This window comes from Natrix helvetica, assembly GCF_964273705.1.
Source record: "Natrix helvetica genome assembly, chromosome: 3".
NCBI classification, from domain to species: domain Eukaryota; kingdom Metazoa; phylum Chordata; class Lepidosauria; order Squamata; family Natricidae; genus Natrix; species Natrix helvetica.
In genome coordinates this window covers 176,203,014-176,225,763 of record NC_138549.1, presented here as the reverse complement: position 1 = coordinate 176,225,763, position 22,750 = coordinate 176,203,014, and the positions used below count along the sequence as shown (strand labels likewise).

At 47.6% G+C, this 22,750-nt stretch overlaps 2 protein-coding genes across 2 annotated transcripts in view; both read right to left on the bottom strand.

Moving 5' to 3' along the window:
- HCK (HCK proto-oncogene, Src family tyrosine kinase) overlaps positions 1 to 2,371 on the bottom strand; it is a 59,292-nt gene extending 56,921 nt beyond the window's left edge. Inside the window, exon 1 of the mRNA XM_081948106.1 lies at positions 2,346 to 2,371. The gene's annotated coding sequence lies outside the window, so the exon portion shown is untranslated. The remainder of the gene's footprint in view (positions 1 to 2,345) is intronic.
- A 1,706-nt stretch (positions 2,372 to 4,077) lies between these two features.
- Positions 4,078 to 22,739, bottom strand: CCM2L (CCM2 like scaffold protein). Its single transcript, XM_081946549.1, has 10 exons — positions 22,680 to 22,739; positions 20,029 to 20,199; positions 17,058 to 17,141; positions 16,288 to 16,471; positions 13,516 to 13,970; positions 12,660 to 12,795; positions 12,290 to 12,353; positions 9,817 to 9,963; positions 8,450 to 8,589; positions 4,078 to 7,004 (listed from the first exon to the last, which is right to left on the bottom strand). Exons 1-10 carry the CDS (start codon positions 22,707 to 22,709, stop codon positions 6,715 to 6,717), a joined length of 1,701 nt encoding a protein of 566 aa, XP_081802675.1. The 5' UTR covers positions 22,710 to 22,739; the 3' UTR covers positions 4,078 to 6,714.
- Between the last annotated feature and the right edge of the window lie 11 nt (positions 22,740 to 22,750).

Genomic DNA, 22,750 nt, shown 5'->3' with positions numbered 1-22,750 from the left:
ATGTTGTACAATGAAAGTGAGGTATTTAGTTATATTAGATGGAAAAATCTGTGATTGTATATGTAATTGAAAATATGGATGCAGAAACGCTTGTAACCAAACGACATGCTGTATGTAATGGATGAAAAAATTCTTAATGTTCTTTTTTATGTTTAAAAATAAAATAAAAAATGGGGAAAAACTTTCGTTGGGGTGAGAAGATCACGCGACACCCTTGGAGGAAGACCAGAGTCAACAGGTTAGAAGGGAGGACAGGGACTCCTCAACTTACGACTAAAATCGATTTATGCCAACATTTCTGCTGCTAAGCAAGACATTCATTGAGTCGTCCCATTTTACGACCTTTCATGCCACAGCAGGTAAGGGAATCGCTGCGGCTGTTAAGTGAGCAACTTGATGGTTAAGTGAGTCTGATTTCCCCCTGGCCTTGGCTGGTCAGAAGGTTGCAAAAGGGGATCGCGTGACCACCGGGACTGGAACCGTCGTAAATGCGAGTCGGTTGCCAAGCGTCCGAATTTTGATCAGGTGACTTTGGGGATCCTGCAGCTGTCAAAAGTGTGAAAAATGGTAGTAAATCACTTTTTAAAGTGCCATTCTAGCTTCGAATATTCACTAAGCGATTGTAAATTGAGCACTATCTAAACAAGAGCCTGAAGTCCTTTCACTTTGTATTCTCTTTCAGTATTGTTCAAATCACTAATAAAAAGTGTTTTAACAAAAATAATGCTGGAAAACATATAGGATTGCAATGCAATGCAATACAATACAATATAATGCAATGCAATACAATACAATGCAATGCAATGCAATACAATGCCATACAATACAATATTTATTTATTTTATTTTGTCAAGCATGGATTAGATAACAGATATAATTATAGACGTGATTATGAATACATGAAATGGATATGAATAAAAGGGAACATTAGGACAGGGGTGGTGGGCACACTGGTGCGCTTGTGCACGCCACCTTACAGACCTCTTAGGAATGTGGTGAGGTCAACAGGAGGCAGTCTTAAGGTTAAAGTTTTGAGTGTTTGGGGAAGAAACCACAATGCAATGTAATGCAATGCAACACAATAGAATGCAATACAATATAATATAATATAATACAAATATTTTCATTCATGCCATAGGCAGAGACCAAAATAAAAGCAGGAAAGAGGATTAGGGGACTGCAGACTAAAACACATGAAGGACGGTTGCAGGAACTGGGTCTGTCTAGTTTAATGAAAAGAAGGATTAGGGGAGACATGATAGGAGACTTCCAATATCTCAGGGGTTGCCACAAAGAAGAGGGAGTCAAACTATTCTCCAAAGCACCTGAGGGTAGAACAAGAAGCAATGGGTGGAAATTAATCAAGGAGAGAACATCTCTCTCTCTCTCTCTCTCGTCTATCTATCTAATCTATCTATCTAATCTATCTATCTATCTATCTATCATCTATCATCTATCATCTATCCATCCATCCATTCATCCATCCATCCATCCATCCATCCGTCTTCCAATATCTCAGGGGCTGCCAAAAAGAAGAGGGAGTCAAGCTATTCTCCAAGGCACCTGAGGGTAGAACAAGAAGCAATGGGTGGAAACTAAGCAAGGAGAGAACATCTCTCTCTCTCTCTCTCGTCTATCTATCTAATCTATCTATCTAATCTATCTATCTATCTATCTATCTATCATCTATCATCTATCCATCCATCCATCCATCCATCCATCCATCCATCCATCCATCCGTCTTCCAATATCTCAGGGGCTGCCAAAAAGAAGAGGGAGTCAAGCTATTCTCCAAGGCACCTGAGGGTAGAACAAGAAGCAATGGGTGGAAACTAATCAAGGAGAGAAGCAACTTAGATCTACCTAACAGTGAGGACAATTAATCAGTGGAACTGCTTGCCACCAGAAGTTGTGGCTGCTCCATTACTGGAAGTTTTTAAGAAGAGATTGGACCATCATTTTCTGAAATGGGATAGGGGTTTCCTGCCTAAGCAGGGGGTTGGACTAGAAGACCTCCAAGGTCCCTTCCAGCTCTGTTATTCTATTCTATGAAACTGCTCATAACACTGAATTGCCACCTATCCAGCTGGCAAAAGGCTGCCTTATTTTGTGGATTTTCTGCAAGATTATCTTTAGTCCAGTGTTTCTCAACTTCTTCGACCATTCTGGGGACTGAACGTCCACAGCTCTTAAAGTTGTCAAACTTGACAAACAGTGCACTGGCTCAAATTCCATCTCTGCATTTATTTTGGCTAATAAATAATTCGGAGTGGGGGTGGGTGGGAATTTTTCCTAGACTGTTTTCTCCTCGGATGGAAAAAAACTAATAACGGAAAACGCCGTACCTGCTTGCAACAGTCACCTCCCTGTCTCCAGATGGCAGCTCTGGCTTGACCCCCTGGGTGGCTTTTGCTGCCAGATGCCAAAGGGGCAATTCCCACACCTCCATCCCCCCCCTCATTTGGCAGCCAGCCAGGCCTCTTCCCCGAATTGCAGAAAAGTTACTTCCTTCTCCCGATGCAAATTGCTCGAAGCTGGTGGCTTCGATGCAAATCCGAGAATGTTGGTGGTAAGCTCAGAATTTGGGGAGGGAGGAAGAAAAGGGGGACGGGCAGCATCTTCTCCTTTGGACAGGAGGCGTTGGGGCAGCAGCGTAAAGGATTCTGATCCTAAAAACTGATGGGTTACTAGGACTGTGGATCAAGCAGATGGAAGAATCATAGGAAACAAAACAACAACAACAACAGAATAACAGAGTTGGAAGGGGACCTTGGAGGTCTTCTAGTCCAGCCCCGTGCTCAAGCAGGACACCTTTACAGAATTACAGAATAAGAGTTTGAAGGGGCCTTGGAGGTCTTCTAGTCCTGCCCCCTTGTCAAGCAGGAGACCCTTACAGAATTACAGAATAACAACAATTGGAGGGATTTTGGAGGTCTTCTAGTCCAACCACCTCGCTCAAACAGGAGATCCTTACAGAATAACAGAGTTGGAAGGGACCTTGGAGGTCTTATAGTCCAATCCCTTTGCTCAAGCAGGAGACCCTTACAGAATTGCAGAATAACAAGAGTTGGAAGGGACCTCGGAGGTCTTCTAGTCCAGCCCTGTGCTCAAGCAGGAGACCCTTACAGAATTACAGAATAAGAGTTGGAAGGGGCCTTGGAGGTCTTCTAGTCCAGCCCCGTGCTCAAGCAGGACATCCTTACAGAATTACAGAATAAAAACAATTGGAGGGATCTTGGAGGTCTTCTAGTCCAATCCCTTTGCTCAAGCAGGAGACCATTACAGAATTACAGAATAACAAGAGTTGGAGGGACCTTGGAGGTCTTCTAGTCCAGCCCCCTGCTCACTATACTATTTTGAACAAATGGCTGTCCATCTTCTTAAAAACCTCCAGTAATGAAACATCCACAACATCTGGTGGCAAGCAGTTCCACTCCTCTTTGGGGCAGCTCCTCAAACCCTGGAAGACTGCTATCCTGCTCCCACCTAGTCCTTCTTTTCTCTAGACTAGCCAAAAACAAATCCTGCAACTGCTCTTCATATATTTTATCCTCCAGTCCTCTAATCCTCTTTGTTGCTCTTCTTTGCACTTTTTCCAAAGTCTCAACATTTTTTTTGTAATGTGGTGACTGGGTACATCCTCAGATATTGGGAGACTATCATGCCCTCCCCTCCCCCAGTCCTTCTTCTCATCAAATTAGACAGACCCAATTCCAGCAACTGTTCTTCCTATGTTTTAGCCTCCAGTCCCTTAATCCTCTTTGTTGCTCTTCTCTGCACTCTTTCCAGAGTCTCAAGATTTTTTTTTTGCAATGCAGCGACCAAAACTGGACACCATATTCCAGGTGTGGCCTTACCAAAATCCTACGCAGTGGTAGCATCCGTTTTATCTTGATTTTTATCCCTGTATAATATTTATATTTAGCATAGCAGTGGGAGTCAAGGCGATTATAGTCCCCGGTCCCCCTCTTTCAACGTCACCCACGTCACACGGACCGATTGCCTGACTTGGGACCAGAATTTTGTTCCCTGAGCGAGTTGGTCGTTAAATGAGTCATCACACAACTGGGTGCCATTTTTAACCCCACCTTTATTGCGGTTGTTAAGCCAGTCAGAGAGTCGTTAAGTGAATCCCACTTCCCCCTTGGGCTTTGCTTGGTGGAAGCCAGCTGGGAAGGTCACAGATCGTACGACCACAGGTGGAGGCGACTGTCATAAATGCGAGCCAGGTGCCAAGTGCCCAACTCACGTGATTGCAAAGGTGATGCCACAGTCATAGTTACGAGGAGGAGGGTGTCGTTAGTTGCTTTTTCCTGCACCATTGTTGCTTTGAACCGTACCTATTCTCAGGAGGGTTGCTTAAGGGAAACTGTTACCCACTTTTTGTGACCGTCGGACGTGCAGAAACGAGATGATGTTGTTCCCCATTTCCTGCGGTGGACTACGGTACCCATAACTCATCAGCCAGGCCCCTATGCAAAAGTGGGCTTAGTCGCTTCGGTTACTCCCCGCATTCTGCTCTGGCACACAAAATTTAACAGCCAAAGCACAACCCACAAAAGAAGAAGAAGGAAATAAAACGCAAATTTCAAAGAACACCAGGCGCCTTTCAGCCGGCACAGCCAGTCATCGACTTACGACCACAATTTGGAGCCAGAATTTCTGTCTCTAAGCAGGGCGGTGGTTAAGAGAATCACCATTGATTTTATGAGCCTTTCCTCTTTGCCACGGTTTTTAAGCGGATCACGGTGGTTGTTAAGTGAATCATGTGGTCGTTAAGTGAATCCAGATTTTCCCCTCGGAGTTTGCTTGTCGGAAGATGGCTGGGGAGGTCGCAAAACGGGATCACGTGACCCTGGGACGCTGCAACCATCATAAATACATGCCAGTTGCCAAGCATTTGAATTTTGGTCACGGGACTGTTGGGATGGTACAGCGGTCATATGTGTGAGGACCGCTAAGTCAACTTTTCAGTCCCATTGTAGCACTACAGTCACTACGGCTATAAGTTAAGGACTGTCTGTAAGAACCTGGTGCATTTTGTCAGGTAGTCCTCAACGTACAATGGTTCATTTAGTGACCGAAGTTACTACAGCACTGAAATATGGGACTTATAACCATTTTTTCACACTTATGACCATTGCAGCATCCCAGGTCATGTGATCAAAAGTCAGACGCTTATCAACTGACTCATATTTATGACGGTCGTACTGCCCCGGGGGGGTTGTGTCACGTGATGCAACCTTCTGAAAAGCAAAGTCAACGAGGAAGACAGATTCACTTAACGACCGTGTTACTAATTTAACACCTGCAGTTCACTTAACAAATGGGGCAAGAAAGGTTTTAAAACGGGACAAACTCACTTAACAAACATTTTACTTAGCAACATAAATCTTGGGCTCAATTGTGGCCATAACTCGAGGACTACCCGTGTTCATTTTCTCAAGAGTGGGGTATAGACTAGAGTACAAAATGACAGAGTGGAAAGGGACCTCAGAGGTCTTCTAGTCCAACCCTCTCCTCGAGCAGGAGACCCTATGCAGGTGGTCCTCGACTTACGACCACAATTGAGCCCAAAACCTATGTTGCTAAGCAAAACATTTGTTCAGTGTTTTCCCCCATTTTATGGCCTATCTTGACAAAGTTGTTAAGTGAATCTGTCTTCCCCGTGGACTTGGCTTGTCAGAAGGTCGCAAAAGTTGATCACGTGACCCCGGGACACTGCAACCGTCATAAATACGAACCAGTTGCCAAGCATCTGAATTTTGATCATCTAACCAAGGGGATGATGCAACGGTCAGTCCTCCAGGCTCAAAGTTTTGCCGGCTGGGGAATTCTGGGAGTTGAAGTCCTCCAGGCTCAAAGTTTTCCCGGTTGGGGAATTCTGGGAGTTGAAGTCCTCCAGGCTCAAAGTTTTCCCGGTTGGGGAATTCTGGGAGTTGAAGTCCTCCAGGCTCAAAGTTGTGCCGGCTAGGGAATTCTGGGAGTTGAAGTCCTCCAGGCTTAAAGTTGCCAAGGGTGGAGACCCCTTGTTCTAAACAGCCTCTCTGCTGATCTCCACAACTGGGCTGCTTTGTAACAGTGTGTGTGTGTGTGTGTGACACACACATCCTTGGACCGCAGCCCATTTCACAGGTGTGCCCAGTGCTGTTCTCGGTCTCTTGGTTTTAACTTGTCTGCTGTGGCTTCGCAGGATTTATTTCATTTGAAATCATTCCAAAGCTTTCAGCCAACGCCTTCCTGATGCAATAAACCAACCAGCCCGTGAACAACAACTGTACACAACTACACAGGGGGGCTTGCGTATACTCAAAGACACACAAAAGATGCCCTAAAAAGGCGGCCCAATGGAAGGCAATCAAAACTCTTTGCAATTAAAAACAAGAGAACAATCCCTATAAAAGCTTGGCTGCTTTAAGAGGGGTGGACTTCAAGTCCCAGAATTCCTAGATGCCGGCTGGGGGAATTCTGGGAGTGGAAATCCACCCATCTTAAAGGATGCTGATTGGGGGAATTCTGGGAGTTTAAGTCCAATTATCTTAAAGCATGCTGGCTGGGGAATTCTGGGAGTTTAAGACCAACCATCTTAAAGGATGCTGATTGGGGGAATTCTGGGAGTGGAAGTCCACCCATCCTAAAACCTGGATGGCCATTGGATGCCACCAATCAAAGGGGAGGGGCTTTGTGTCCATCTTGGCCAGTCCACTGCCCCCTTTAGAGATAATTGTCTTCGTCGCTCCCGTGGTCAGCCTCCTCCTCTTCCTCGTCCCCTGCCAGCGCTTCAATGTCGTGGGTGATGTTGGCGATCCGTCGGTTGAAGGACTCCGACTCGGAGTGCAGGGACCAGCTGTCGTAGCTCCGGACGGCCGACGCAGAGGTGCTGCTCATGCTTTTCTTGATGCGGCCAAAGCTGTCGGTCAGGATGCCCCCTTCACGGATGCCGATGCCCTCCAGGAAGCCCTCAAAGTACCCGATGTCCTGGTCAGGGATGAAGGGACGCATTCCTGCAGAGAGAGAGAGAGAGAGAGAGGAAGAAGGAGGGGGTCCTTGGTGCTCTCTGAGCTGGGTGGCTTTTTGTTTTGTTTTTGGCAGACGTTTCAGGACCCTTCTAGGTAACATCATCAGGGCTAGAAAGGAGGGGGATTTGCAGAGAGGAGGAAGAGGGGGCAGGAAGGGAGGGGGATCTGTGGTGCTTTCTGCGCTTGGTGGGTTTTTTGCAGACATTCCACTCCCAACTATGCAACAATACAGAGTTTTCCTCCTCCTCCTCCCCTTCTTCCCTTTTTCTCCTCTTCCTCCCTTCTTTTCCTTTTCCTTTTCTGCTTCTCTTCCTCTTCCTCCCTTCTCCTTTTTCTCCTCTTCCTCCCTTCTCTTCCTCTTCCTTTGCACTTCTCTTCCTCTTCCTCCCTTCTTTTCCTCTTCCTCTTCCGACTTTTCTGATTGATAAGCTCAGCGTCTCAGCCCCTGAGCCACCCCTTGGTTTCCCTGTACCCTGGCTTAAAAAGACGAAAAAACAAACAAACAGGTTGGAGTGACACACAACTCCACAACCCTCCCATTCACACAGACTTAAATGGGGTGAAAACAAAGAATTTCCGTCTTTGAACTGGCATCGTTTGAAATCTACCTGATTCGAATTGGCATGATTGGAAAGGGCATTTATTCGAATTGATATCACAGGTAGTCCTCGACTTACAACAGTTCATTTAGTGACTGTTCAAAGTTACAACGGAACTGGGGGGAAAGTGACTTACGACTATGCTTCACACTTATGACCGTTGGAGCATCCCGATGGTCAGATGATTTAAAGTCAGACGCTTTATCAACTGACTCATATTTACGACGGTTGCAGTGCCCCGGGGTGGGGTGGGGTGTTACCTGATCCCCTTTTGCGACCTTCTGACCAGCCAGATTCACTTAACAACCGGGTAACTAACTTATCGGCAGCAGTGATTCGCTTAACAACTAAGGCAAGAAAAATGGGGCAAAGCCTACGTAACAAATGTCTCACTTAGGGACAGAATCGTTGGGCTCAATTGTGGTCGTAACTGGAGGACTACCTGCATTTGAACTGACATGGTTTAAACTGGCGTTATTTTAAATGGTAATATAAATGGTAAGATATCGCCCTGACTTATTGCCATGAATTTTGCTTCTTTTATTTCATCCTTGGCAGTCACGATTTCCAAATTTCTAAACTTGCCAGGATGACTAGCAAGTTTTCAATGCAGACAGCTGGATTTCACAGCCCCCCCAGGTGAAACCAGGAGCAAGGCAAGAGGGAATTAGAACCCCGAGGGAAAAGGGGTCAAAAAAGTCAAGATGGCGCCCATCACGTGACCCCCCCCCTCAAACCCCGCCCAGGTGGGACTTTCATTGCATGTGGTCGCCATCTTGAACCTCCCGCAAATCAAATTATTTCCCCGCTTCCAGCGATAGATGCATTTACCCAAAAGGAGAAATTTACGCTTTTCCCCGTAGAGATGGAGGAGTCTGGTGCAGTACCGCTCCACCGCTAAGCCCGTGCGGTATTCACGGAGCAGGAGGGCGAATCCTTGGATCTCCTGGGGGGTCAACTTGCTTCGCAACTGTGGGGCAGAACAAGGAGACCTGTTATAGGGAGGGAAAGCCCCACCGGATCCCCTTCAGCCTTCTCCCACTGCTTTCTACAGCAGGGATCTTCAAACTTAAAGCAACTTTAAGATTTGTGGACTTCAATTCCCAGAATCCCCCAGGAAGCAGGTCTCCAATTTGGCCACTTTAAGACTTGTAGACTTCAACTCCCAGAATCCCCCAGGAAGCAGGTCTCCAATTTGGCCACTTTAAGACTTGTGGCCTTCAACTCCCAGAATCCCTCAGGAAGCAGGTCTCCAATTTGGCCACTTTAAGACTTGTGGACTTCAACTCCCAGAATTCCCAGTGCTGGCTGAGGAATTCTGGGAGTTGAAGGCCACAAGTCTTAAAGTGGCCAACTTTGGAGACTCCCGCTTTAGCGAAAAACAAGTCAATAAATTCGGAATTTCAATTCTTGTCATTTGAATTGTTCTTATATTTATCTTTTTTTTTCTATTTCTATTTTTTTTTTACCTTTAGTCCTTGACTTACAATCGGTTGTTCACCAATTGACAGAAGTTTACAACGGCGCTGAAAAAATTGACCTCTGACCCTTTTTCACACTTCGATTATTGCAGCATTCCCCGTGGTCACATGATCCAAACTCCCATCCTTGGCAACTGACTCATATTTAGGATGGCTGTGGTGTCCCGGGGTCAAGTGACCTTCTGACAAGCAAAGCCGGATTCACTTAACAACCGTGTGACTAACTTAACAACTGTTGGGATGATTCACTTAGCAACCGTAGCAAATCCACTGGTGGGATTCAAATTTTTTAACAACTGGTTCTGTGGGTGTGGCTTGGCAGGTGTGGCTGGGTGGTCATGTGACTGGGTGGGCGTGGCTGGGTGGTCATGTGACTGGGTGGGCGTGGCCAACTTGACGTCACTCAAAACTCACATAACAAATGTTTCGCTTAGCAACAGAAATGTTGGGTTCAACTGTGGTCATAAGTCGAGGACTGATTGTAATTTTAAACCAAGTTCCCTTAGCTTAGTCCCTTTCAGTGGCAACTTTGGGAGAATTCTGCAGGACTTTATCACGGACTCATGACTGCCAGCCTGGGTCCTTTGCTTTGAGTGCAACACCCAGCCCTTGGGTAAAGGATGCGAATCCTGCCAGGAGGTTCATCATGGACCTGAGCTCACCAGCCTCCCCACAGCCCCCCCCATGTGCCCCTCCCACGCTGAACCCCGACTTTCCGTCATCATGTAGTCCTGCAGTTGCTCCAAGCTGCTGTTGCTCTGGTCACTCCCGCTGCAGGCCGTGGCCAGGCTGTGATGCGACTGGTGAAGCAGAGGGGAGGAAGAGCCACTGCAGTAAGCCTCAAAGGTCTCGTGGGAGCCATCGCTACGAGAAGAAAGAGAGAGAGAGAGAGAGAGAATGAGAAAGAGAAAGGAAAAAGGAAAAAGAAAGAAAGAAAAAGAAAGAGAGGGAGAGGAGAGAAAAAGAAAGAGAGAGAAAGAAAAAGAAAGAGAAAGAAAGAAAGACAAAAGAAAGAGAAAGAAAAAGAAAAAAGAAAGAAAGCGAAGGAGAAAGAGGAAGAGAAAGAGAAAGGAAAAAGGGAAAAGAAAGAGAAAGAAAGAAAAAGAAAGAAAGGGAGGGAGAAAGGAAAGAAAAAAGAGAGAGGGAGAAAAGAAAGAAAGACAATAGAAAGAAAGATAAAAGAGAGAGAAAGAAAGAAAGAGAGAGGGAGAGAGAGAGAGAAAGATAGAGAGACAAAGAAAAAAAGAAAAAGAAAGAAAAAGGGAGGGAGAAATGGAAAGAAGAAAGAGAGGAAAGAAAGAAAGAGAGAAAAGAAAGAAAAAGAAAGAAAGAAAGAAAGAAAGAAAGAAAGAAAGAAAGAAAGAAAGAAAGAAAACGAAGACAACTGTGAGACAGGAAAGTCACCTAATGGGTGAGACGGGTGGCATAAATGTAATATAATAATACATATGGTAAAATAAAACAATCAATAAAATAAATTAATAAAATAGAAAATAAATGAATAGAATAAGACATGGTAGTCCTCAACTTACAACCGTTCATTTACTGACTGCTCAAAGTTATAATGGCATTCAAAAAAGTGACATATGACTGTTTTTCACACATACGACCGTTGCCACATCATTGTGGTCACATATTCGAAATTCAGACACTTGGCAACTGACTCGTATTTATGACGGTCGTAGTGCCCCCGGGTCACACCCTCCCCTTTTGCAACCTTCTGACAAGAGAAGCCAATAGAGAAGCAGGAGTCACTTAACAACCTTCTTCCTAATTTAACAACTGCAGTGATTCAAGGCAGGACGTAAAGTGGGGCGAAAAACCTTACTGTCTCGCTTAGCAACAGAAATTTTGGGGTGAATTGCGGTTGCAGGTCTAATAGAAAAATTAATGAAATAAAACAATATAATAAAAGACGAAATAAAATATAGAAGATTGTTCAGAATTTGCTAGGAAAATAAATATTCTCTGGTAGGCAGAGGAGGCGGGGCTAAAACGGTTTCCCAGGATCTGGTGCCCTTTAGTGGCGATGGACTAATATCGTTCCCAGATGCCAGCCAGAGGCAGGTTGGGTGGAAGCACCAATCCTGCTGCTTAGAGGTGTCGTCACTGCCAGACAACTCATCACGGCCAATTCACCATGGGACAAATCGCCGCAGGATAAAATTTACAACAATATCAAAGAAATAATTATGTTAATTATTTACAATAATTATTTACAATAATTAATTACGATAATTTAAGAAAGGATGATGAGGGGCTGCCAGAAAGAGGGGGGGGGGGGCTCAACTTATTCTCCAAAGCACCAGAAGGGCAGGACAAGAAACAATGGAGGGAAACCAATCAAGGAGAGAAGCAACCTGGAATGAAGGAGAAACTTCCTAACAGTGAGGACAATAAATCAGTGGAACTGCTTGCCACCAGACATCACTGGAGGTGTTTAAGAAAAGATTGAAGCAGGATAGTATAAGATGGTATAAGACAGGGGTGTCCAAACTTGGGAACTTTAAGACTTGTGAACTTCAACTCCCAGAATTCCCCAGGCAGCCATGCTGGCTGGGGAATTCTGGGAGTTGAAGTCCACAAGTCTTAAAGTTCCCAAGTTTGGACACCCCTGGTATAAGATGAGCAGGGGGTTGGGTTAAAAGACCTCCAAGGTCCCTTCCAACTCTATTCTGATTGGATGCCAAAGGAGAGACCAAATGAACTGTGAACGACAAAAATCAAAATATTTTTAAAATTATTGTAAATTAGCCCATAATCCAGAATTGCCCGGGTATTTATTTATAGGGGAGAAAATGTCCGGACCAAACGTAATTTCTAATATTAGATTTTCCCCCTTACCAGAGGGAGCCCCCTTGTGGAGTACTGTGAAGCCGTTACCATGGCAAATCCACTGCGCTGCATAGTAGAAGCCATTATACGGCAGTACGGTAGAAGCCGTTTTAAGGCACAACAGGCTGTATCTTAACAGAACACCCCCCTGAGGCGTTTTAGGGGTGTCTTACCCCCACAATATTTTTTTTTCCAGAGAGTAAGTCATCTGAATCCCCCTCCCTCTTTAACAGAATCCACACCAGGAGATTTAGTTCTGGAGGAGAAGAAAAAGAAGAAGAGAAAAAAGAAGAAGAAAGAAGAAGAAAAAGCAACAGTCCGGCTGGTCGTCAGCCGTCACAAGAGCAGGACTTACAAGGAGCTGCAGCAGCTGAAGTCGGCGTCGTAACCGTACGTCCCATCGGTCCGACAGCTCTCACCTGGGATGGGAAAGGAGACCACAAGGTGATGAGGTTGGATGGGAAAGATCAGGATTTTTTAAAATTTCAGTCTATATCTGTCTCTTGTACAGGTAGTCCTCACTTAGCAACCGTTCAAAGTTATGACACACACACACACACCTGCAAAAGGCATTTAGGACACAAGTTCTGACAGGTGTGCGCGCGCGCGCGCACACAGACACACACACACACATACACACACACACACACACAGCTGTGTGATCCCATTTTGGCACTTGAGAACCCAGCTGGCATTTACGCCCGTTTCCAGGGCGTTCTACTCACTCCGGCTGGAGAGCCAAGGACGTTTTGGGGTGGAGGTGTAGTGGTAGCCGGCCCGATCCACACACTCGATGCTTTGGTCCCCGTAAATGATCTGGAAAACCTGGCAGATCAGAGCACAGGACTCCTCAGCGGTATCCTGGACAGAGAGCAAGGAGGGAACGGCGATGGTTATTGTTGTTTTGTTTATTAGTATCTTTATTATTTTTGCAAAGAATTCAAGGGGGTGAACATATCGGGCACCACTTCCTATTTTCCCCACAACAACCCTGCGAGGTGGGCTGCGTTGAGAAAGAAGGACTGGCCCAAAGTCACCCAGATGGCTTTCGTGCCTAAGGCGGGACTAGAACTCACCGTCTCCTGGTGATTGGCCCAAAGTCACCTAGATGACTTTCCTCTCTAAGGCAGGACTAGAACTCATGTCTCCTGGCGATTGGCCCAAAGTCACCCAGCTGGCTTTCATGCCTGAGGCAGGACTAGAACTCACCGTCTCCTGGTGATTGGCCTAAAGTCACCCAGTTGCCTTTCATGCCTAAGGCGGTACTAGAATTCACTGTCTCCTGGTGATTGGCCCAAAGTCACCCAGCTGGCTTTCGTGCTTAATGCAGGACTAGAATTCAGCATCTCCTGCATTTCTGGCTTGGGAATTCCGAGACTTTGAAGTCCACCCGTCTTAAAATGGATGAGGTCGAGGGCTTTAAGGTGTCCCCTTGGTTTACAAACTGAAAGCAAACCAAAGTTTTGGGGCCCTGTCCCCTCCCCCCCCACTGCTTCATGCATGGGGAGGGACCAGCTGGATGACCTCTAGCGCCCTGCTTGTGAAAAAAAAAACCTCTCGGCGCAGGGCTGGCACACTCACTCGGTTGGCTACAGCCAAGATGACCAGGTTGCAGTAGGCGTCCGGACAAGGCTCCTTGGGGTCCAGCGGGTTGTTGCCCGTATGGCGGTGTTCCCAGCTGCCGTAGGTTTTCCCACGCTCCCAGCTGCCCCCGGCTTGGCTGCCGTGCCTGGGCTCCCAGCTGCCGAAGGCTCTCCCAGTGCCACTGCTGGTCCGCTGCCTCTTCTCCCAGCTGCCCGTGGCCTGCTTGCGCTCCAGGCTCCCTCCGCCGCTGGGACGACTCTCGGAGCCCCCGCGGGACATCCTCCAGTCCAGGCTGCAGATGGTGTGGCGCCGTTCCATGGGGCAGCCCAACTGCCGGGAGTCCGGGGCTCTCTTCTCGGCAGCGGCTCCTGCAGGATATTTCTTGTCCGGTTGCGGAATTGCCGGATAAAGGTCCAGCGTGGCCCCTGCAGGGACCGGGTCAACGCCCAGGCCTGGCAGAGGGAGGGAGGGAGGGAAGGAAAACAGGCCCAGAATAAGGATGATAGATAGTTTGGGTCATAGAACGTCTGCAAGGAAAGCATCAAGAGAGCCCCAAGGACCCCCCAGTCCTCCTCCTCTTCCTCCTCCTCCTCCTCCACTCTACACACATACTCCCTTCTAGCACTGATGATGTTCCCTAGTTCGGCCATTAAACGTCTGCAAGAAAACAGCCAAGCTCAGAGAGCCCCAAGGACCCCCCAGTCCTCCTCCTTCCTCCTCTTCCTCCTCTTCCTCCTCTAACCTCACTCCCTTCTATCACGGATGTTATTCCATAGTTGGGTGCTGAAACATCCCACCAAGCCCAGGGACTGCTGAGGATGCAACTCTCCTCCTCCTCCTCCTCCGAGCCCATTCCCTTCTAGCACTGATGATGTTCCCTAGTTTGGCCATGAAACGTCTGCAAGGAAAGCATCAAGCTCAGAGAGCACCAAAGACCACACAGTTGTCGTTGTCCTCCTCCTCCTCCTCCTCCTCTTCCTCCGCAAAACCCATTCCCTTCTAGCACTGATGGTGTTCCCCAGTTAGGTCAGGAAATGTCTGCATCAAAACAGCCCAGCTCAGAGAGTACCAAGTGACGTAAGTGTTGGGTAACTGTCATTTTTTTCCTGTAGGGCGGGGTCCCCAACCCTCCCCCCCCGGACCGCAGTCTAATACTGCTCTTCCACTCAGCCTCCCCCCCCCGCTGACCCTCCTTTCCAGGCCTAGGGCTGCCCAGTTTAAGGTGGCGTTGCCTGCTCGCACCCACTCACAAGCAACGCCATTTCTCCCATCGTTGGCATGGATGTCCAGAGCTTGAGAGGAAGGTCCCACATTAACCCTTGTCTATGGATTGGTTCCGGGGGGCCCCTGCTGACGGCATCACTGCTGGTTCGGTGCGTGCATAATTTGGCAGGCGAGGAAGTCCTGGATCTGGTCCTGGTCCTGTTGATGATGGCGAAGATCATGATGTCCCTCATCCTCATCCTGGACCTGACCTGGACCTCGAGCTGCTCCTGATTTTGCCCTGGGAGCTGGATCTGCACCCAGATCTGGATTTAGATCTGGATCAGGACTTGGAGCTAAATCTCATTGTAGACAGGACCTGGAACTGGACTAGGTTCTAGATCTTCATCTGTCATCGACCTGAATCTAGAACTCGACATAGATCTCGAACCTGGACCTGAATCCAGATCTGGACCCAGGCTTGGGTGTATATAATGGATCTGGATCTGGATCTGGTCCTTGTTCTAGACTGCACCTGAACATGGACTGAGATCTAGATCTATGCCTGGAACTCGATTAGGACCTGGACCTTGACTTGGATCTCTGTCTTAACCTGGACCAGGACCTGGATCCAGATCTGGACCTGCACTGAGATCTGGACCCAGACTTGGGTCAAGATAATGGATCAAGACCTGGAACCAGATCTAAATTTGAATCTGAATCTGAACCTGCCCCTCATTCTAGACCACACCTGGACCAGAATCTAGATCTTTGCGTGGATCTAGACTTTGACTGGACCTGTCTTGACCTGGACTCAGATCTGGTTCAGGCTCTAGATCAGGACCACGACCTGGATCCAGATCCGGATCTGGAACTTGTCCTGATTTGAGACCTGACCAGGACTTGGATCTTTGACCTGATCCAGACCATGAACCAACACCTGCAAATTGGGGGTGGAAAGAGTTGGGACAGGCAAGAGCCCCAGCCAATCAAAAGGAGCCTCTCCCTCGGCCAACCCAAGTGAGGACAGGCATCAGGGGTCTCTCCTTCCCCCCTAATGCTCCCCCCTCCTCCTCTTCTTCTTCCTCCTCCTCCTCCTCCTCTTCCTCCTCCTCCTCCTCCTCTTCCTCCTCCTCCTCTTCTTCCTCTTCCTCCTCCTCCTCTTCCTCCTCCTCTTCCTCCTCCTCTTCCTCCTCTTTCTCCTCCTCCTCCTCTTCCTCCTCCCCCTCGTCCTCTTCTCCCTCTTCCTCCTCCTCTTCTTTCTCCTCCTCCTCCTCCTCCTCTTCCTCCTCCTCCTCCTCCTCTTCCTCCTCCTCCTCTTCTTCCTCTTCCTCCTCCTCCTCTTCCTCCTCCTCTTCCTCCTCCTCTTCCTCCTCTTTCTCCTCCTCCTCCTCTTCCTCCTCCCCCTCGTCCTCTTCTCCCTCTTCCTCCTCCTCTTCTTTCTCCTCCTCCTCCTCCTCCTCTTCCTCCTCCTCCTCCTCCTCTTCCTCCTCCTCCTCTTCTCCCTCTTCCTCCTCCTCTTCTTTCTCCTCCTCCTCCTCCTCTTCCTCCTCCTCCTCGGCGCACCTGTCTTCAGCACCAGCAGATGTAGCGCATCGTCCCTCAGGTAGGAAGCGGCGGCAATTTCGTGGGTGGGGATCCGGAGGATGAGCTCCTCGTTGTCCCTCCAGGTGAGCAGGAGGCAGCGGGCAGAGAGGCTCAGGATGCTTTGCTGCTCAGGTGTGGTCTGCAATGGCAGCTCCTTCAGTTGCTGCGGGGAGGAAGAGGAGCCAAACTTCAGGGACAACTCAGGGGTGTCGAAGGCCTGGCGTCCCAGCCTGACCCCCCTTGGGAGTGCGAGAGGCACCATGTGCCACAGCCTTTTCCAGCCCCGGAGTCTCTTATGGCCCCTTGGCAAAATTGCCCCATCCCTGCATTAAGTTCTCCCCCCCACCAAAAAAAAACATTCCAAGATCATTATAGGCAGTCCTCGACTTACGACCACGACTGAGCCCAAAATTTCCATTGCTAACTGAAACATTGGTTTTGCCCCATTTCGCCCCCTCTTTCAGCACAATTGTTAAGTGAGTCGGTCTGCCCCGTTGACTTGCTTGTCAGGAGGCCCCAAAGAGGATCACGTGACCTGGGGACCGTCATAAATACGAATCAGTTGCTGAGGTCTGAATTTTGAATGCATGACCCCGGGGACGCCGTAACGGTCATAAGTGTGAAAAGCAGTCCAAAGTCGCTTTTTTCAGTGCCGTGGTAAAAGAACGGCCACTAAACGAACGGTTGTAAGTCGAGGACTAGCTGTACAGTAAATTGAGCCACACGAAAGCGTTGCAAAGCAGATTTACCCTCGCGGTATCCAAAAGCTGCAATAATTCATCCCGGCTCGAAGGATTGAGGGATGTGTTCACCCAGGCCAGGTGCCCTAAAAACTAGGAAAAAAAGAGGAAAATAATGAGAAAAAATCAGAATGACACCTGAGTAAACGTGAATTACATTTTTATGAGCAATTTTTTTCATTGTTTGCTCCCTCTATAACAGTGTTTCTCAACCTTGGCAATTTGAAGATGTCTGGACTTCAACTCCCAGAATTCCCCAGCCAGCTGGCTGGGGAATTCTGGGAGTTAAAGTCCAAACATCTTCAAATTGCCAAGGTTGAGAAACTCTGCTCTATAACCTCTTACAATCCTCACTTGAACATTGTTGTGTCATCACACCTGTATATATATCAATCTAATCTCGCTTCTATATTTATACACCTTCGTCTACAGTTCTATACATTTCTCTATTGTTTCTCGGCTGAATTAACTTTATTCCTGTTATGCAACCACTTATACCAATTATCCCGAATTTCATAGTGTTCAGACTCTTCTTTGTCCTTTAACCTTAGCGTTAAATTGCCCAATTCTGCACAAAATTTCCTGAATCGCTCATTCATCTGGGGGAATATTACTCTGTTTCCAACAAATGTTATTCTGGCTGTAGTCAACAGGTGTGTTAGTATGTATTTAATTTTCTTTTTATATTTCCCCTTGATTATTCCCAGCAGAGAGAGTTCCGGTTTGTATTCTATTTGTTCCTCTGTCATTTGTTGTATCCGTTTCCAAATTTTCATCCAATACATTTGAGATTTCGGACAGTTCCACCACATATGATAGAAAGTTCCTTGCATTTTTTTTTTGCACTTCCAGCAAGTCGGATTCATGTTCGGGTACATTTTGTACATGTTTTCTTTGATCTTGTTAATTTGTAATTTGTGTTCCAAATTCTTTCCCAATCCACTAGGAGTATATTGTGTCTGAAATTTTTGGCCCACACTAACATTCCAACTTTAACTGCTTCTTCTCCCAATGTTACTTCTAATAAATATTTGTACATTTCTGTTATGAATTTATCTTCTTTGTTATGAATTATATTTTTAAAGGCAGAATTTACGGTGAGCACAGATTGCGCGAACAAGGAACAAATATTTCTCTTTGCTTTGTTTTCTGCTGCTTAACTTGTTTGTCTATATATATATCGGTATATGGTTTCCTGCCTAGGCAGGGGGTTGGACTAGAAGTCCTCCAAGGTCCCTTCCAACTCTACTATTGTATTGTATTGTATTGTATTGTATTGTATTGTATTGTATTGTCTGTTCATAAATTGGAGGTTTTTTGGGGGGCATGGATCGGGGCTGGGGGAGTGGGGGGAAATGTTCCTCGCCGTTTTTGCACCCAGAGCCATTTCAAAATTTGGTCTGAAATGGTCTAAGGCGGAGGTGTCCAAACTTGGGAACTTTAAGACTTGTGGACTTCAATTCTGGGAGTTGAAGTCCACAAGTCTTAAAGTTCCCAAGTTTTGACCCCTGGCCTAGGGTTTCCTGCCTGAGCAGGGGGTTGGACTAGATGACCTCCGAGGTCCCTTCCAACTCTGTTAAAAATTTTAGTTTTAAATTTTATTTACAAACATGTAAAATAAACATACACAAAACTTAGACGTACACCACATTTACACAATATAATACAAACAGGAGCTTCCTCTTCTTTCTAATAGCAATTGCCAATTGATATTGCTCACCTTATATTGTTTCCCCTTCTATTATATTTCATTTGTATTTCACCATTCTTAACCCTCTTATCTTACTCCTCTGTCTGCTACATTGGCTGATTACCTCCAGTAAATTTAAACCACTTGGATACATATATATATATGTGTTAATTCTCCTTAACTACTATTTTTGGGCTCTGTTGTCTTCCTTCATTGATCCTTGTTTCTTTCTTCCATCCACCGATACCATTTATCCCATACCTGGTAGTATTCTGTTTCTTCTTTTCCCTGAATTTCTTTTGTTAATTTGTCCATTTCAGCACAGTCCATAACCTTCCTTATTATTTCCTCTTCGCTTGGAATTAGTTTTTCCATTTCTGGGCAAAGGTAATCCTTGCCGCCGTAATTATATGTCATATTAAATACTGAATTTCTTTTTTATATTTTGCAGTCATTATTCCTAATAAAAAAATTTCACGTTTCTGTTCTATTTTAACACCTGTTATTACCTCTAGCCACTTTTTGATCCTTTTCCAAAAAATGTTAGCCTCCTCACAGGTCCACCATAAGTGATAGTATGTTCCATGTATTGATTCACATTTCCAGCATTTTGGGGAGGTATTTGTTGAGATTTTAGCTAACCTTGTTGGTGCCAGGTGCCATCTGTAAAACATTTTGCACTATTTTTCCTTGTATGCAACTGATAGTGTCATTTTTAAGTTTGTTCCCCCAAATTTTTCCCATTTATCCAATTCAATATTATAGCCAAAGTTCTGCGCCCATTTTATCATTTGTTCTTTCACAATTTCCTCTTCCATTTTATGCTTCAGGAGAAATTTATATATTCTCCCTATCATCTTTCTATCCGAGCTATGAATTATTTTATCCAATTCGTGTGGTTCTGTTTCGATGTCATATATTTTAGTATCATTATTGTGTTTAGTTTTGATTTGCAAGTAGGTTAGCCAGTCAACTTTCAAGTTTTGTTCTGCCAATTCTTCAATTGTTTTTAAATTTCTTTAAATATTTGTAGCTTGGGGTTGAACTGTGGGATCCTTGTTGCTTGGTTATTTCCTTGCAGACATTTCATGACCCAACTAGGGAACACCATCAGTGCTAGAAGGATGGTGGGGCTTGTAATGAAACGTCTGCAAGAAAACAATCAACCTCAGAGACCACCAAAGACCTCCCCGGGGAGGTCGAATTGGCAGAGGGGCTCAGAAAGATGCTGTGGGAATGGACGGCATTTGCCGGGTGCCCCGGGGGGGGTGTTCCCCGCCCTGCACTCACCTTCACCTCCTTTTCCACGTAGTCCTGCAGCAGAATCTGGGGGTCGATGAGGTAGTCGGGGGGGTACAGAGGCACGGAGTGGAGGGGCCGCCGCCGGCAGACGTTCCCCTTGGGCGCTTGCTTGCGGGAGGCTTTCGGGAAGACCAGGCGCTTGATGGGGGAGACGAAGCCCTGCACGGGCAAAGAGGAGGGAGGGAGGGAGGGTTACCAAGCTGCCATCAACCCCCTTCCCCCGGGCACCGCCAGGCGGTGGGTGGCAGACCGTGGATGGCAGCAGGGCAGGCAGCCGGCAAGAGAGCAAGGAGGGTGCCGAGCAGACGGCGAGGGCTGCAGGTGGCCGGGCCCCCTCGCTGCAGGGCTGTGCCAAGGAAGAAGAAGACGCGCACGGCAGCTTCGGTTCAATGTCACGCTTGCAAAGGAGACTAGGAAGAAGGAGGGGAAGGGAGGAGGAGGAGGGGAAAAAGAGGAAAGGAAGAGGAGAGGAGGAGGAGGAGGAGAAGTGGAGAAAGAGGAAAGGAAGAGGAGAGATGGAGGGGGATAAGGAGGAGGAGAAGAAGTGGACTGCCCAACTTTCCTTCTGGCTATTTTGAGAAAGAAGGATGAGGAGGTGGAGAAGGAGAAGTAGAGGAAGAGGAAGAGAGGAGGGGGAAAAAGAAAGACCTCATCCCCTTCTCTTCTTCCAAGAGGTCAAGCTTTCATCTACCCCTAAGTCTGCCCTCTGCCTCTTTCAAATGGGAGGGGCACCAGTCCTCCACCCCATGTGGTGCCTGATGCCCAGGGTGGGAGTGAGGAGACAGAGCAGGGGGGGGGGGGAGAAGAAAGAAAGGAAGGAAGGAGGATTGGATGGATGGATGGATAGGTGGGTGGGTGGAAGGAAGGAAGGGAGGAGAGAGGGAGGAAGAGAGTTAGGGAGGAGAGATGGAAGAAAGGAGAAGAAAGGAAGGAGGGAGGGAGGAAGATTGGATAGATGAATGGATGGATGGATAGGTTGGTGGGTGGTGGGTGGAAGGAAGGGAGAGATTGGAAGGAAGGGAGGGAGGGAGGAGAAAGGTAGGAAAAGAGTTAGGGAGGAGAATGGAAGGAAGGAGAAGAAGAAGGAGGGAGAGAGAGAGGAAGAGTAGATGGATGGATAGGTTGGTTGGTGGGTGGGTGGGTGGGTGGATGGGTGGAAGGAAGGAAGGAAGGAAGGAAGGAAGGAAGGAAGGAAGGAAGGAGGAAGGAGAGATGGGAAGGGAGGAAGGAGAAAGAAGGAAAGAAGATTGGATGGATGGATAGGTTGGTGGGTAGGTGGGTGGAAGGAAGGAAGGGAGGAGAGAGGGAGGAAGAGAGTTAGGGAGGAGAGATGGAAGGAAGGAGAGAGGGAGGGAGGAAGATTGGATAGATGGATGGATGGATGGATGGATAGGTTGGTGGGTGGGTGGGTGGGTGGTGGGTGGAAGGAAGGGAGGAAGGGAGAGATTGGAAGGAGGAAGGAAGGAGAGATGGGAAGGAAGGGAGGGTGGGAGGAGAAAGGGAGGAAAAGAGTTAGGGAGGAGAATGGAAGGAAGGAGAAGAAGAAGGAGGGAGAGAGAGAGGAAGAGTGGATGGATGGATAGGTTGGCTGGTTGGTGGGTGGGTGGGTGGAAGGAAGGAAGGAAGGAAGGAAGGAGAAAGAAGGAAGGAAGATTGGATGGATGGATAGGTTGGTGGGTAGGTGGGTGGAAGTAAGGAAAGGGGAGATGGAGGAAGAGAGTTAGGGAGGAGAGATGGAAGGAAGGAAGGGAGAGAGAGAGAAGAAGAAACTCTACCCCCATGTCCTTGCAGGGAATCACCTGAGCTGGCAGCCTCCAGACCGAACAAGCTGCAGCCCCCCCACCCCACCCCCTTCTTCAGCCTCCAGCATGGGAACAGCAACAGCTACTATGTTGGGGGGGGGGGGCAGGGTCTACCCAGCAAGGGCTCCTATCGTGGCTAAATGGTGGCTAAAGGCCCCTGCCCTGAGCTGACATCAGGAGAAGACATCCGTGGGACGGAGGGGGCCCTTAGGAAACTGGGAGCTGCTTCGGTCACCTGGGCAGCTCAGGGAAAGCCTCCTGCCCCCCATTTCTCTGGGTCACCCCCGGGTGGGGCTGGGGTTGATGCCCTCAATTCTAGCCAAGTACAGGCAGTCCTCAACTTACAACCACAATGCAGCCCCCCCATTTTTGGTTGCTAAGTGAAACAATTTGTTAAGACAGTTTCGCCCCATTTTACAGCCTTCCTTGCCACTGTCGTTAAGTGAATCACTGCTATTCTTCAGGTCGCGGAGCGGATCTGGCTTCCTCGTTGACTTTGCTGATCAGAAGGTCGCAAAAGGGGGTCACGTAACACTGCGACTGTCATAAATGTGAGTCAATGGCCAAGGGCCTGAATTTTGGATCACGCAACCCCAGGAATGGGGCAACAGTCGTAAGTGTGGGAAATGGCCATAAGTCCCTTATTTCACTGCCACAAACAAGCTGTTGTAAGTCGAGGAGTAGAGCTCCTGAGCAGCCTCCCTCTGCAGGGACTACACTAACTATGGTGCCCAGGATTAGCCCCACCAGGTGGGCCAGGGGGTCTTCTAGCCCCCATAAGTGCAGAGCGTGAAGTCGCCCCATAAATGACAGCCCAGGGCCAGAATCCCCGCTTACCTTCTTCCCTTTCTTTGCTCCGTCCTCCATGGCTTCTCTGCCTTCGTCTCCGTCCCACAGAAGCCGCCTCT

Coding starts and splice junctions, on each gene's coding strand:
- CCM2L (XM_081946549.1), bottom strand. CDS start 22,709: ATGGAGGACGGAGCAAAGAAAGGGAAGAAG. Junction 12,796..13,515: donor TCTTGGCTGTAGCCAACCGA/GTGAGTGTGCCA, acceptor CTCTCTGTCCAG/GATACCGCTGAGGAGTCCTG. Junction 12,354..12,659: donor TCCTTGGCTCTCCAGCCGGA/GTGAGTAGAACG, acceptor TTCCCATCCCAG/GTGAGAGCTGTCGGACCGAT.